The following is a 13,694-nucleotide window of genomic DNA, read 5'->3' as shown; positions in this document are numbered from 1 at the left end:
AGAAGATATTTTGATAAATGATGGTATCACACAGCTGATTGTAACCATTGACTTCCCTAGTAGTTAAAACAAATACGATAGAATTCAATGGGTACCATCAACTGTGTGCTTACCATCATTTATCAATGGAAGTCAATGGTTACAGCAGCTATGTGCTTACCATCATTTATCAAAATCTAATTTTGTGTACATCAGAAAAAAGAAATGCATACAGATTTAGAACAACACGAGGATGAGAAAATGATGACAGAATTTTCATTTTTGGGTGAACTATCCCTTTAATTCCTTTTTTTACTGAAGTAACAAAAACATACACATTTGAACAGATTTATACTGATATACATTAATTATTGTGTAGCTACATTGTACAATTGAAAAGAAATCACATAAGAGATAAGAAAAAAGTAAGCCAGGCAATGCCAACTGGACAACAGCACAGAAGTCTAAGTGGTTTAAAAGAACGCAATTTTTCGGTAATCCACTCCAAAACTGCAAGTGTGACCGTACAAAATTTTTGCCTGTTTTGTGCTAACTTTAACTGTTTCAGGGGTGGTTTCCCAGACAGGGTTTATCCTAGTCCCAGACTAAAATACATGCCCTAATTTAAAAGTACCTTGTACACACTAAAAAAATTGTTGCTAAATAGCACTAAAAGCTCTTTATCATAAGGGAACCATTTTTAGTGCTATATAGCACCTATAAAGAACCATCCGAGGGTGATATAGCACCAGATATGGTTCTATATAGCACAATATGGTTCTACACAGGTGCTATATGGCACTTAAAATGGTTCCCTTATGATTACGAGCCAGTGAACCACTTTTAGTGCTATTTAGCACTGTTTGTTTTTAGAGTATACTGACATATCTTGACATGTATGAGTGCCATTGTTTTGTCTTAATATGCACACCAGTAATGTTTTTGTATGGTATGTTTATAAAAACTACATGAATGTCCTAATATAACTAAGGTCTAGTCCTGGATTAATCTAAACCCTGTCTGGGAAACTGCCCCATAGTGTAATAGTAAACTCAATTCCTTTAAGGTCCTAGCCATAGAAACCATAAAAATTATTTATGGATATGACAGTAAGTTACAATGAGCTTATAAAATTCATTTATTTGATAACTTATTTTTGTATGTAACGTAATGGGTACCTCTTGAGAAGTCATATCACTTCATTCTTGCCTGTTGTACTTAATTTAGAGAAATATAACATTGATGAATCTCAGACAAATCAAAATAAATAAAAATAGCAACAGAATTTTTCTCAAATTAAGTCATCAATACATTTGATGACAAATACAGTTTTTTTCCTTAAATGTGTTATCAGTTGTGTAATCCAACCATAAGTACTCATTTGAGGTAGTTTAGCTAACTTTCCTGTGTATTTCCCTTGTATGCAACTTTATATATTTACTACTACAATTATTATTAGTTGCCATTACTCCATTATGTCTGAAATATATATTGTATGTTTTAATCCCCTGGAACACACAACAAACGTGATGAACTTATAGAAAATGATGCATTCCCGAGTGTCATACTAGAATGAAATAATTTAGGAAAGGCTGTTTTTTGCACAAAGTTTTTCTGTTTACAGCTTTAACGGATATGAATATATAAGACAATACAGCAAAAACTGTTTACCAGTTAGTTTTATTATGTCCAAACACTTTTCCTTTATGTCGCATGTAGTAGTTTCAACTATATTGTGTAAACATCCAATAAATCTGTTTTACAAGCTTATAAAAATCCCTTTCATACCACTGTGGGAAACCAAATGATCAAAACACTGAATTGAGTCTTGGGAAGTTTAATAAAAAACTACAAACAGACAATCTTCAAAGAGGAACAGTCAATTTGAAATTGAAGGTTACAGATATTTCAGTACTAAAATACATGAAATAGATTATGTAGTAGAACAAAACCATTTCTGTAACTAACTTTAACTCAACCTTTACATTTTTAAGCAAATTTGGATTCGGGTGAAAAGCACTCAAAGAACTTAGCAGGAACAACATGTCGTACATGAAATGCCGGAACTCCTATGCCCCTGTATGGCTTCCTTCATCTATATCTTGTCTTTTCCAAATCTGTATGTATGCTTCTGAAAGCGTAATCATCTGGGGCAAGATATCGGTCACCTGCAAGTCCTGAAGTTCATACCACTTCCCTGTTCCATGATGCAAAACGTGAATTCGATATGAGCCCTCTGTTGGTTTTCCATCATGAACTACGTTGGCCACCAGGTCATAGGTTGTGATCTTCTCAGTAGCCTGGGCCTCTTCCGTCAGATACTCACGCAAATCAACATTGGTGATTGGAAAGTTGACAATGGTGGGGTTCTTTTCAATAAAGAAGTTGTTCTTCGTGAACCTTTTGATACAGAAGATGAGGTACGGGGGAAGCTTGGTCAACTGAAATTTTTTCAGAAAGTTCTCTTTGTATGTCTTGTACTCTTTCTCTGTGTTTCCATTGAACTTGGCTAGGATGGTGAAGAGAGGAACTTGAGGAATGATGAGCTGTTCTTTCTCATCTTTGTAGAGGGGTGCGGTGGGCAGGTCCAAGGTCAGGTACAAGAAAGTGGACTCGGACATCACCTCCTGAAAGTCCTCTTTTAAGAGAAGAGCTTCTTTCTCTTCTGGTGGTAGATCTGGATGGGGAAGTTTCTTTGAGAAGATTCGCATGGACCCCTGAAACGCCTGTGTGATGATGGTCGATTTTTTCTTCGTCCCACCGAGGGCACCGTGCAATGCATTCAGGAACCAGGAGAGAAAGTCCACGGCATCCCCTTGCTTGGTGATCTGAAAGTTTTTTTTACTGCATAACACCACAGCCTGCAACATTTCATGCGGAGACACGTGAGCTTTGAAGTTACGCGGGTTCCAAAGCTTGCGCATTAGCTCCCCAAAGCGTTGAACCAACAGGAACATGATGTCACCGGGTGGCCGCCGAATTTTACGGTAGTTCTCCTCTTCAAGGAAATAGTTCCTTAGTGGGGGCACATTTGACAGCGCCTGCAGAACACTATTGGCATAGTCGTTGGCTTTGATATTATTGAGACCCACAATTCCAGGCAAATACGTTGTGCCATCGTAGGCTCGATACAGCTTCCCTTGGTTATCCAAGCCAGAGATGTGCTGTTTGGTGAATGTGGGTTTCAGAACATATGTTATGTCCTCTAAAGAGGAGTCGATGATCTCGTAATTGTCTGGCAGACAGTAGAACTTGAGCGTGTGGAGATTCAGGAAAACATGGTGCGTAAACTGAACGCTGTGAATGTACGCGTGAGACTTCTGTCCGCGTCCTTGGAAATATTTGCCACAGATTAGACACGCGTAGACATTAATGTGTGAGAGTGAGATCGAACAAAGCTTCTCAAAGTCGAAATCCAAAACACTTCTGTTGATTGTGTCTAGATATGGACAATGGCGGCTTCTCCTATCTTCAACTCGTCTAACTTTCACCTTCACCTCGTCCTGTTCGTCTTCGTCGATAATCTTTTCTCGTTTCATGCCTGCTATCATTGTATCGGGTTGATGTTTAATTAATTGCAAAATAATTGCACTACAGTTTTAGGCGGTTAGCAAACAAACGTGGAAAACTCAGGAAACAGGATGTTCATGTGTCCGTCGCGTCAGCTCTTCCGTCGGAAACAATGTACGCTGAATTAAAGTTCCGACCGTCAGTACGCAGAGTTGCTAGTTTATCACACTTTACCAGAGACACTACTCGAAATCTAGCATGAAAATAAAACAAAAACTTCAAATTTTCCTCATAAAAGCTTAATTTTACATTATTGATCTTTAGCCTGTCTCAGCCTCTTTAGCTGAAACAGAAATATGCTTTTTTTCTCCACATAAGGATTTGTTTGGCCAAATGTGTGCATTGTTTTTTTTTATATTCTACTTTCAATATTGTTAAAAATGTTTATAATAGGACAAGTAAAAATCTGGATCAAAATTCTAAAATAAATAACTAAATTATTGCTAATTTTATAGAAAGTTTGTCCATAAAATAAGTAAAAAATATTCAGACTTAATAATTACACTGCAAAAAATGACTTGTTGCTAAGTCTTTTTATCTTGTTTTCATTACAAATCTAAAAAAATTATTGAATCAAGATGTATTTTCTTGATGAGCAAAAAAGCTAAGAAAATAAGTCTAGTTTTTAGACAAAAAAAATCTAATTTAAGTGAATTAAAACAAGCACAAAAATCTGCCAGTGTGGTAAGAAAAAAATGTTTTTTTTTTTTTCTTAAATATTTAATTCAAGAAAAAGTATAAGCATTTTTATTAGTAAACAAACATGTAAATACAGGATAAATACAAAGAACGGTCTTTTCTCTACTGAAAAATTACTCTATCATGACAGATGTTGACAACATTAGTTGAAAGGTCATACAGTTGAAATATTTACAAAACATGTATCAGACTTAAAGGGCATTTTCTTTCTTCATGAAGTTTTCCACTAGATACGTCAGCTGTTCCAGGTCAGCTTCATCCTCACGCATCACATCCTTCAACTTATCAAACTTTTTCGACTGTTCACTGCACTTGTTCTACAAGACAAAGAAATAACAGCTTACATGCAGCTTCTGTACGAACAAAAACTACTGCTTTAAAAGCATTCAAATAACAGCATTTCAAATACACAAACTACAGAAGAAAAGATGGGATATTCCTTAGCACAATTTTCTGCTCTCAAATCTGAAAAATAAAAACAGTTATTGATAAATAGTAAGTAAAATCATCTCATACTTCAACTGCACACAGGTAGTTTACTGCAGATGAGAAGATGTCAGTCAGATTTTTGGAGACCATGCGATTCTCCTCGTTTGTCTCCTGCACGACGAGGTGATACCTGATGGAGAGTTCAGGCATGAATTGAGATGCATGTAGTGAAAAAAATACAGGGGGATAAAGGGAGAGATACGTACTGTTGCTGGGCAGCTTTAAGTTCCTCCTCAGCTTTCTCACATCCCTGCATTACTTTCTTCTCCAAGCGTTTCTTATAAGTTTCAGCGGAGTCCAACTCAGCTTTCCACTTCTCTTCCTCTTGGGCCATTTCCTACACACACCAAAACTTGTCCTTTTAATAATGTATACCTATAAAAAGCTAAAATCCAATTCAATTAAAATCCAATCCATTCCAATGCTGCTGAATTTTACCTGCATGTCGTGTTCCAGCTGTTGGTCGACTTTGCAAATCTGTTCCTTGAGCTGTTTGAGGTCATTCTCCTTATCGAAAATGTTAGACCTCACCTGTTAATGGGGAGAATAAAAAAATCTCAGTTTAAGCTTTGTCTCTACATTTAACATGAAGGTGCAGAAATTGCAATAAATGATCATCACTTGTAGATGCAGCTGGTTAGGACAAAAACTTAAGATATATAGAACACACTAAAGGCTGCTCAATGTGAACAAACATCATCAATGTACAAGAACACTCCTATTTTTGAGAAGGTTTAGTTTGTGATATAATCCTGATGTTTTTTACAGGACCCTAACATACCTGTTCAATGGCCTCTTCCAAACTCAGCAACTTCACATTAGTGTGTCTGTTGTACTCATCCTCCACGTCAACCAACATGTTCTTCAGAGGATTCTACAGGCGAGATGTGTAAATCAATAAATAAAAAAGCCCAAATCAAAGTCTGATTTCTGAATAGTTGCAGTGATTGTACCTGTATGTGTGTTTTGTACTGTGTGATGGTGGTGAAACTATAATCTGCTTTGATCTCAAAGTCATGACCGCAGGCGTTCTCCGCTGTCTGAGGGATGAGCTTCAGCTTACGACCCAGTTTATTAAATTCAGTGACCTTCAGCTCTGCCTGAAAAACAACGTCAAACATCTGAAATTATTGCACTGGCCTTCACACCAAACGAACTTAACCTAGCTAGTCGTTTTTATCTGTTGCATATTGATTTTTTTGCCCAAATGTGACCCAAATCTGATTGTCTTATTTTACTATATTTTTCAAATCAGACCCAAGCCACCTTCATATGTGGTTTTAAATCGTAAACATATCTGATGTATTGCAATGTGACTTCAGTCTGAATGGCCAAGTCTCGTTTCATCTGACTTTTTATCCGTCATTGAAATGCGACAGACGTCACAATTCTATGCTAGACGAGGCGGAAGATGAGGTCATGTCATCTTCTCCGCATGCAGGTCATTTCATGGCAGTCGCATTTAAAGGAAAACAAAAGGTAGGAACATAGTTAAATATTGAAAAACTGTGGTGTTTCCTTTAAATAATAATGTGAACAACTGTGCAAAAATTTTAGCAAAAAATCTGAAAAATTATTCTGTTTTAGTATCCAAATGTCTGTGAGAAGAAGAAAAATAACAACATTTAAAAAAAATATAAATCTGCATATGCAATGGACATCAGTTTTGCCTAACGTCTTCATTTAATGAAACAAAAATGCTTTGCAGAATATTTAAGTTTGTTGTGCAAAAACCCCATTCACCTTTAAAGAGCAAATAAAATGTTAATGTTCTCTTCCTCTTAAAGGGACAAGTTGCACCATTTTACACTAATAATTAAAAGTGCCGACCTTTTCTTTGGTTTTGGATAAGTTGACTTCTTCGTTCCACACCAGCTGCTCTGCCCCTTCTAGACTCTGGTTTAGGCTCTGAACCGTCTGCTGCAGTTCATTCCTCTCTTGATTAATACGCTCGATATCAGCAGGAGTAAACTTCTGATTCTCCAGGATGTGCTGCAGTCTTGTCCTATCTTGCTTCAGACCCTCCAGTTGCATCTCTTCGCAGAGAACAGAGACATTTCATATTTGAACTTTTGGTAAGTTGCACGCATGGCTGTAATTCAGCTCGTATTTTACAATAAGGTGGAAACTCTCACCGGCAGCCTCAAGCTCCTCAGACAGTCCCGCAAATTTATTCTCCAGTCCGGCTTTGTGAGCCTCTAGAGTGGAGCGATAATTCTGCAGCTTCTGAAGATCGGCCTGTAATCGAAGCTTCTCGGTCCTCTTTCCTATCAGACGATCCTGTCAACACATATAAACAAAGTTAATGTTAGTATAGTTATGAAAATATTACCCATCAACCACCAAAAAGCACTGACCATTACCTCAACAAAATATTTTTTGTTAATAGTCAAATCAAAAGGAAGTTTTTTCCTCCACAAGTGCAGGCTGGCCGATATATCGGGCCGATATTTGTGAGTTTTATGTGCATCGGGCGATACATGGCTTCCGTGTTGGCCGATTTTTTCCGGCATTCTTTACAGGCAGAGTGCTGGAAGCATTGTCTAATACTACTTACCAATCTGTAACGTTCTGCTCACATCGCACTAGTAAAGTTGATCTATTAGCTTAGCCATCTGTGTTTTCTGGGTCAGATTCAGGATTGTATTTGTAAGGTAGTAAAGACGATAGTATCTCCTGGCTTTTACTATTGCTTTTGGAGCTCATATTTCAAAACATGGTAAGGAGCGTCACATTTCCGTTTACATAATTGAGGTATTCGGCCAATCGCAACGCACTGGATAGCTGGCCAATTGGTTCACACGCGCCTTCTCAGAATGACGAGCTTTGTACAAAATGACCTGTTACAGAAGGGCGAGACTTAAGAGGTGCTACAAAAATGTACGGTATGTGGAAAATAATGTGTTTTTTCAACCATAAACCATACAAACACATTGTATTACACCAATAAACACAAAGTTATGTGCTTTTTAGCCCTTTAAAACGGTTGTTTATGTTGGTTATTTTGGTAATGTTATTCACTTTGACCGTACAAAGTTTTCTTTCTTGCTTCTGGGCTGTCATGTTCATGTGTTTTGGATGGCGATTTGAATGGAGGGTGGAATCGTGATTTCAGTGCTAGTAGGCTTAAAGGCGCTCTAAGCGAATAATGTGCGACGTCACTTCCTGTTGATGTTTGAACTGTTTTCAAACAGACAGAGCGTAGCTAACTCCTCCCCCTCCCTTCCGTGCTTTCATGAACGCGCCCAACCCCCACCCCCAAATCCTTCTTGTCGTTTATTGGCTGGAATACTTTGTTTTGTTTTGTGAGCTAGGTTTGGCCATTTGTTGATATTGCCATTTGTGAAGCCTGGGCTGTCTACAGAGATCGCGTTTTTTTACAGTTTGATCAGCGGACAGGCAGCAAGCAGATAGTGAGGAGATGTTTCCGGTATGTAACAAAAAATTTGTTATGGTCTAAAACGCTTCAATTCGCTTAGAGCACCTTTAAGATTTTTTAAAATCAAGATACCCAGCCTTTGATATGACACTTGTTATCTATTAATCACATGTTTGATAGTCAATAAAAAAGTATATAACATGTCATTAGATTATAATGTATTTATGAGGACAGAACAATTTGCAATAATACTATATAATTTATTTTATATATATATATATATATATATATATATATATGACATATTTTAATAATTTCCCTGTTTTTCTGCAAACACATCATCACTTACAGTTTGGCTTTCTCTCTCAAGTCTCTCCACATGCTCCATCAGCATCGCATGTTTCTCCTGCTGAGAGTGTAACAGCGCCTCATCCAAATTATACATCTTCTCTGAGAATCACACAAACACATCCAAAGATGAACAAGCCACAAGGCTTACATATCCCCAGGCAACAAAGTTTCTTTGTACTTCAATTTACTGAAATTATGAGAACACCACACAGAAGTTACTTACATTAGAAATGAGCACATGCTTAACTGATGATATGATGGACAGCCCTATCGAACTGACCAAAGTTTGTCTCCTTTGAATGCTTAACCATGAACTCTCAGTCCAAAGCAAATGCTCAAACTACACACTTAGTCATCACAATGTCGTGACTTACTCAGTTTATTAAGATAGTCTCTATCCTCATCCTCAAAAGTATTAGATCCCTCCATGAACTTGTTGTAGGTGTCCGACAAGTGGTCTAAATGGAGCTACAAAAAGAAACACACAAGTCACATAACATTCTGCAAAAGTTGATGTCAAGAGATGAGACCACAAAACAAATGCGTTTAATTTGCCTCATTACCCTGTTGTACTCGGCCCCTTCCTCTAGATCACAGAGCTCATCTGAGAAATAACAAAACAGCATGTCCTGCTCTCTCGAACTGTTAAACCGCTGCAATGATACATACCCCGATTAATACATTATTGATTCAATAATAAATAATCATATTAAGTGTCTAGAGAAGGTTTACCTTGACCGTGTCAATGAGCCAAATAAGAGCACCGAGAGCCTGAGGCCACGTGTGAGGGGCACCAATGGAATACATAGAGCTTTTCGACAGTGCAAAGGGGTATCTGAAACAAAACCACAACAATATCTATGTGATTAGGACAAACAAACTCTGCACATTATCCTCCTCTATTTAAACTTATTTGGGGCGGGTGAGACTGAAGAAATTTGTGTCACATTGCCATCCTTAACTTTGTACTATTGCATGCCTTTACCCCATATCTTTGAGCATTCTGGGGATCTCCTCCTCAACTTTAGCAGTGGGGATCTGAAATAAGGGGTCCATAAAAGAGCAGATGAACTCGAAAATCTTTAAAAACTCCTTTGTGGATGGTGATTGGAGAGTCTTCACTGTGATGCTGCCTGGAAAGCCCCGCTCAACCAGAAACTAGATATTGGAAAAAAAATTATTAGGTAACCAGCAAACCTCTGTGACTTTGCAAAGACTGGCAATCATAATGTTAAAATTTCATTTGTGATAGAACGATATATTGCAGAGTCTGATATATGGATTTTTATTATCTCCATTGGCTGATAAATCTTTTCAATCAGACAGTAAATTTCTCTATTACTACTACTCAAATTTGTTGTTTGTAATGAAAAGACACTTTGTGTCACTCAATGTAAAGCCAAAGCCTGAAAGACAGTAAAATTACCAATCATTATTCACTTTTTAACACGACATTATCTTTTGTCAACACAGTTATTCTTATTATGTCTTATAATGCAAATATATTTTACTTTATTGTACTTTAAAAGGGTATATTTACAAATGTTATGCATAACAAATGTTTGTGTAGTTTCACAAATTTTTGGCATTTGTGTTATATCGACCATACAGCTTTCGTGGTATCGCCATAAAAAGAAACCATATCGAGGGACCACAATTTTTAAAGTAACCTGAACCTTTATAGTATTATTTATAGGTAACATTACCACCATAATAGCTAAAAATAACTCATGTTAATACCTTATATGTATGGTTAATATATGAAGAGTTCAGATGCAAAAACCTCTAAGTGTGTCTGACATGTTTTCTTGTGAATGAGCATTTTTTATTAGGCTTTTATGTTTAGTGTAGTTCCCCTTTTTTACTTTAATTCCAATTAAAAAGTTATTACCGTATTTTCCGCACTATAAGGCGCACTTAAAAGCCTTTAATTATAATCCAGAGCGTCTTATATATGGATCAAGGCAAACTCCGGGTCAATGTCAAAATGTTTCGGCCGGCTCGCGCGAGTATCAGACTGTTTCTGACATTTGGGAGAAGAGTGAGCAAGGCTGGGAGATATTGTTAATATGCACATCAACGTTTGAACAACGTCACCATGGTGAACTGAGTTTTCAGAAGGCTTTTAATAAAGTTTGACTTTATCTGACATTCCCTTTAGCACAGCTCCATCTAGTGGATGCATAACGCAAACCCAGTCAAACGTTTGACTGCAGTATCTTTTATTCTATGTGCCTTATAACCCTATAATTCTAAAATAGGCCATTCATTGAAGGTGCGCCTTATAGTGCGGAAAATACGGTACAAGTAATTAAAATGCCTTATTTTCACAAATGTCACTTTTGGCATTTCATTGTAATTTTACAAGTTTGACTTTTTAGCTGCAAAAACCTCTTAGTGCATGCAAGCTACTGTGCAAAAAATTTCCCTTACGCAAAATCCACTTCTTTGGACAAGACATAGTAAACAATTGCAAAATCACTAATTCATCATTAATGCACTAAAGGACAAGTGTAGAAAGTTGATGCTGCTTTCAGCGGATTCTACCAATAAATCAATTAATTTTTGAATGGCACAGATTTGAAGCGAAGGTAGACAATGAAAATAATAAGTTTTGAGAACATTCGGTCATTAACTCATTTTTGACCGAGGTGGCGTTTAGCTGCATTTGCATCTGAGCTCTTCATAGACATGAACAAAATTAGACATACTTCACACAGCTGCTTAATACACTGCTGGACGAACGTTTTGTCATGTAAAGGTCTGGTGTCTTTCATCTTTTCTGGGCCACCATATGTCCCATACATGCTGGTCCTCCGGCCACCTGCCCCAGTGCCTCTATGGAAAGAGAAATGGATACATCGGCAATTAAACACTGTTTAAAAGATATTATCAGAGTTTAATGTAATGATGAATAGTTACAAAACCATCAAACTCAAAAGAACTTGATATGAAATTTCATTTCCACACTCACTTTCCAAAAAAGCTTGTTCGTCTCTCAGACGTGGTCGACTGAGGTTTAGGTATGTTCAGCTTCCCAAACACATTTTCCTTACTGTAATGAAGAAAAGGTAAGATGTTAAACATGACTACAAAACACATAACCTGCTGCATGTAGGGTTAGGGCCTATAAAACACTCCACTGTTGTAATGGAGATTGATTTATGAGGAGATTTTCTAGGAAAAAGTTGTTGTACTTTTGAGGTGTGGCGTAAACCAGACTCATTCTGCCGTCTTGCACACGCATGGGCATCTCCGAATATCTGGGTTTCCGGCTCATCTTTACCCTTAAACACAAACAGCCTTCACAGAAAGACAAGAAATAATATGAGCCTATCAGGTTACAAGTCATTAAATTCACAAATGAATGTGTGGACTAAATGTATGTTTAAAATGTTATAAAAATCATACTCTTATTTTATATTTTTAATGAGAAAAAACAAAACTAGTGTCCATAATTCATAAGAAGTGATTAAATACTTTTTTTTTTTAATCCCACAATGCACTCCATGAACACTTTACAATGATGGGTAATACTTTGTACAAGTTAAACATGATTTAATGACTTAATATAAATTTGTTCTACAACGTATACTTTTATAACAAGTAGGTGTGTCCAGAACTGTTTAATAATACATATTGGTACTACTGGTAACATCATTGAATGTAAAAAAAAAAAACAAGTTAACATATTGTTTTAATGCACTGCCTGCAAAGCAATGCAAAACTATGTTATAACTGTAGCATAAGCATATGTTATATATAACGTTACACGTCAAGTTGTGATTTCCCCTTCACGTTAAATAAAACACTGAGCTAATAGTAACGTTATAACCTAAAAAAACGACAACAAGATGCGATGCGGAAAACCCCTTACTTATATTTAAAGCGTCATTTCGTTCATATATAATACATGAACTAAGTTAAGATATAAATTGAGTAACGAAATGAAGATTTACCTCAGATATGAAACTTTAGCTGAAGCACGATCCCCTCGGTTTGCATGAACTATGCTATATCTACAGATGTTTGTAATACCACATGTATCAGGTAAATTTGTGTCACTACACAATAGTATTTTAACTCCCCAGTTGTTCGCCAATGCTTCGGTTGGATTTCAAAAATTTCCGCCAACACGTTTCAACGGCTCACTCTGGTGACGTCACCGCTGCAGCGCGCCACACTGCCACCTGCACGTAGGCGGGGTACTGCGCTATTTCTTCCCAGAATAAGCGGTCTAAATGTAAAAGCACCTTGCATTGACATATCTTAACATATATCATCAGTGCCATTGTTTTGTCTCAAGATGCACATCATATCCTAATATAACAAAGGCCTAGTCCTGGAGTAATCTATACCCTGCCCAGGAAACTGCCCCTAACTATACATGAAATTTCCATTCTATACAATCAAATATCATAGTGCCATTGTATTTATAAGGCGCAGGGCTATTTTCCTTCTTCCTGTTCTATGGTTCATCTTCACTTTTACTGGTTTACATACAGTAGTGCAGTGAATAACAAACTAACTTTAAGACTTTTTTTTCATAATTTACTCACTCCTGTTGTTACAAACCTGTATCATTTCTTTGTTCTGATGAACAAGAAGGAAGATATTTTGAGGAATGTTTGTAAACAAACCGTTTATGAGCACCATTGACTTTCATAGTATTGTTTTTCCTACTATGAAAGTGAATGGGCCTCATGATCGGTTTGTTAACAAACATTCCTCAAAATATCTTCCTTTGTGTTCATCAGAACAAAGATATTTATAAAGGTTTGTAACAACAAATAGTAAATGGTGACAAAATTTAAATGTTTGGGTGAACTATCCATTCACTGTTAGAATTTTTTTTACAAAACTGTACCTTTTCTGTCACTGGGGCTGTATTCTCATAGGTTGATTTAAATATATACGTTAAAAATATTAAACCTTAAAGACCTATTGTGAAAATTTTGTACAGTTACATTTTAGGGGTACCAAACCGTTAACTGTACCTTTAAAGGTACACAATACACTCTCAGAAATAAAGGTACAAAAGCTTTTGGACGGTACCCTTTGAAAAGGACCGTTTATGTACAGATATGTATACATTTGATACAAATATGTATCTATGAGGTATTAATACTTTTTTTAGGATCAAAGTTTTTGAAAGGGTACAGTCCCAGTGACAGTTTTTGTACCTTTATTTCTGAGAGAACTTCTACTCAATAAACTATGATAAATT

General features: G+C 36.6%; 2 protein-coding genes across 2 annotated transcripts; both read right to left on the bottom strand.

Moving 5' to 3' along the window:
* Positions 1-1,643: 1,643 nt before the first annotated feature.
* Positions 1,644-3,660, bottom strand: usp39 (ubiquitin specific peptidase 39). Its single transcript, XM_065253630.2, has one exon. It carries the CDS (start codon positions 3,528-3,530, stop codon positions 2,049-2,051), a length of 1,482 nt encoding a protein of 493 aa, XP_065109702.1. The 5' UTR covers positions 3,531-3,660; the 3' UTR covers positions 1,644-2,048.
* A 620-nt stretch (positions 3,661-4,280) lies between these two features.
* On the bottom strand, positions 4,281-12,606 carry ndc80 (NDC80 kinetochore complex component). The gene is made up of 17 exons (XM_065257758.2): positions 12,427-12,606; positions 11,665-11,770; positions 11,442-11,522; positions 11,179-11,305; positions 9,453-9,625; positions 9,200-9,302; positions 9,031-9,120; positions 8,842-8,935; positions 8,466-8,566; positions 6,873-7,017; positions 6,568-6,773; positions 5,691-5,837; positions 5,519-5,611; positions 5,176-5,268; positions 4,944-5,074; positions 4,765-4,867; positions 4,281-4,565 (listed from the first exon to the last, which is right to left on the bottom strand). The coding sequence occupies exons 2-17, from the start codon at positions 11,745-11,747 to the stop codon at positions 4,440-4,442; spliced, it is 1,896 nt and encodes a 631-aa protein (XP_065113830.2). The 5' UTR covers positions 11,748-11,770; positions 12,427-12,606; the 3' UTR covers positions 4,281-4,439.
* Between the last annotated feature and the right edge of the window lie 1,088 nt (positions 12,607-13,694).

This window comes from Paramisgurnus dabryanus, chromosome 1, assembly GCF_030506205.2.
Source record: "Paramisgurnus dabryanus chromosome 1, PD_genome_1.1, whole genome shotgun sequence".
NCBI classification, from domain to species: domain Eukaryota; kingdom Metazoa; phylum Chordata; class Actinopteri; order Cypriniformes; family Cobitidae; genus Paramisgurnus; species Paramisgurnus dabryanus.
The sequence above is the reverse complement of the archived record's forward strand: the minus strand, read 5'-3'. Positions and strand labels throughout refer to the sequence as shown.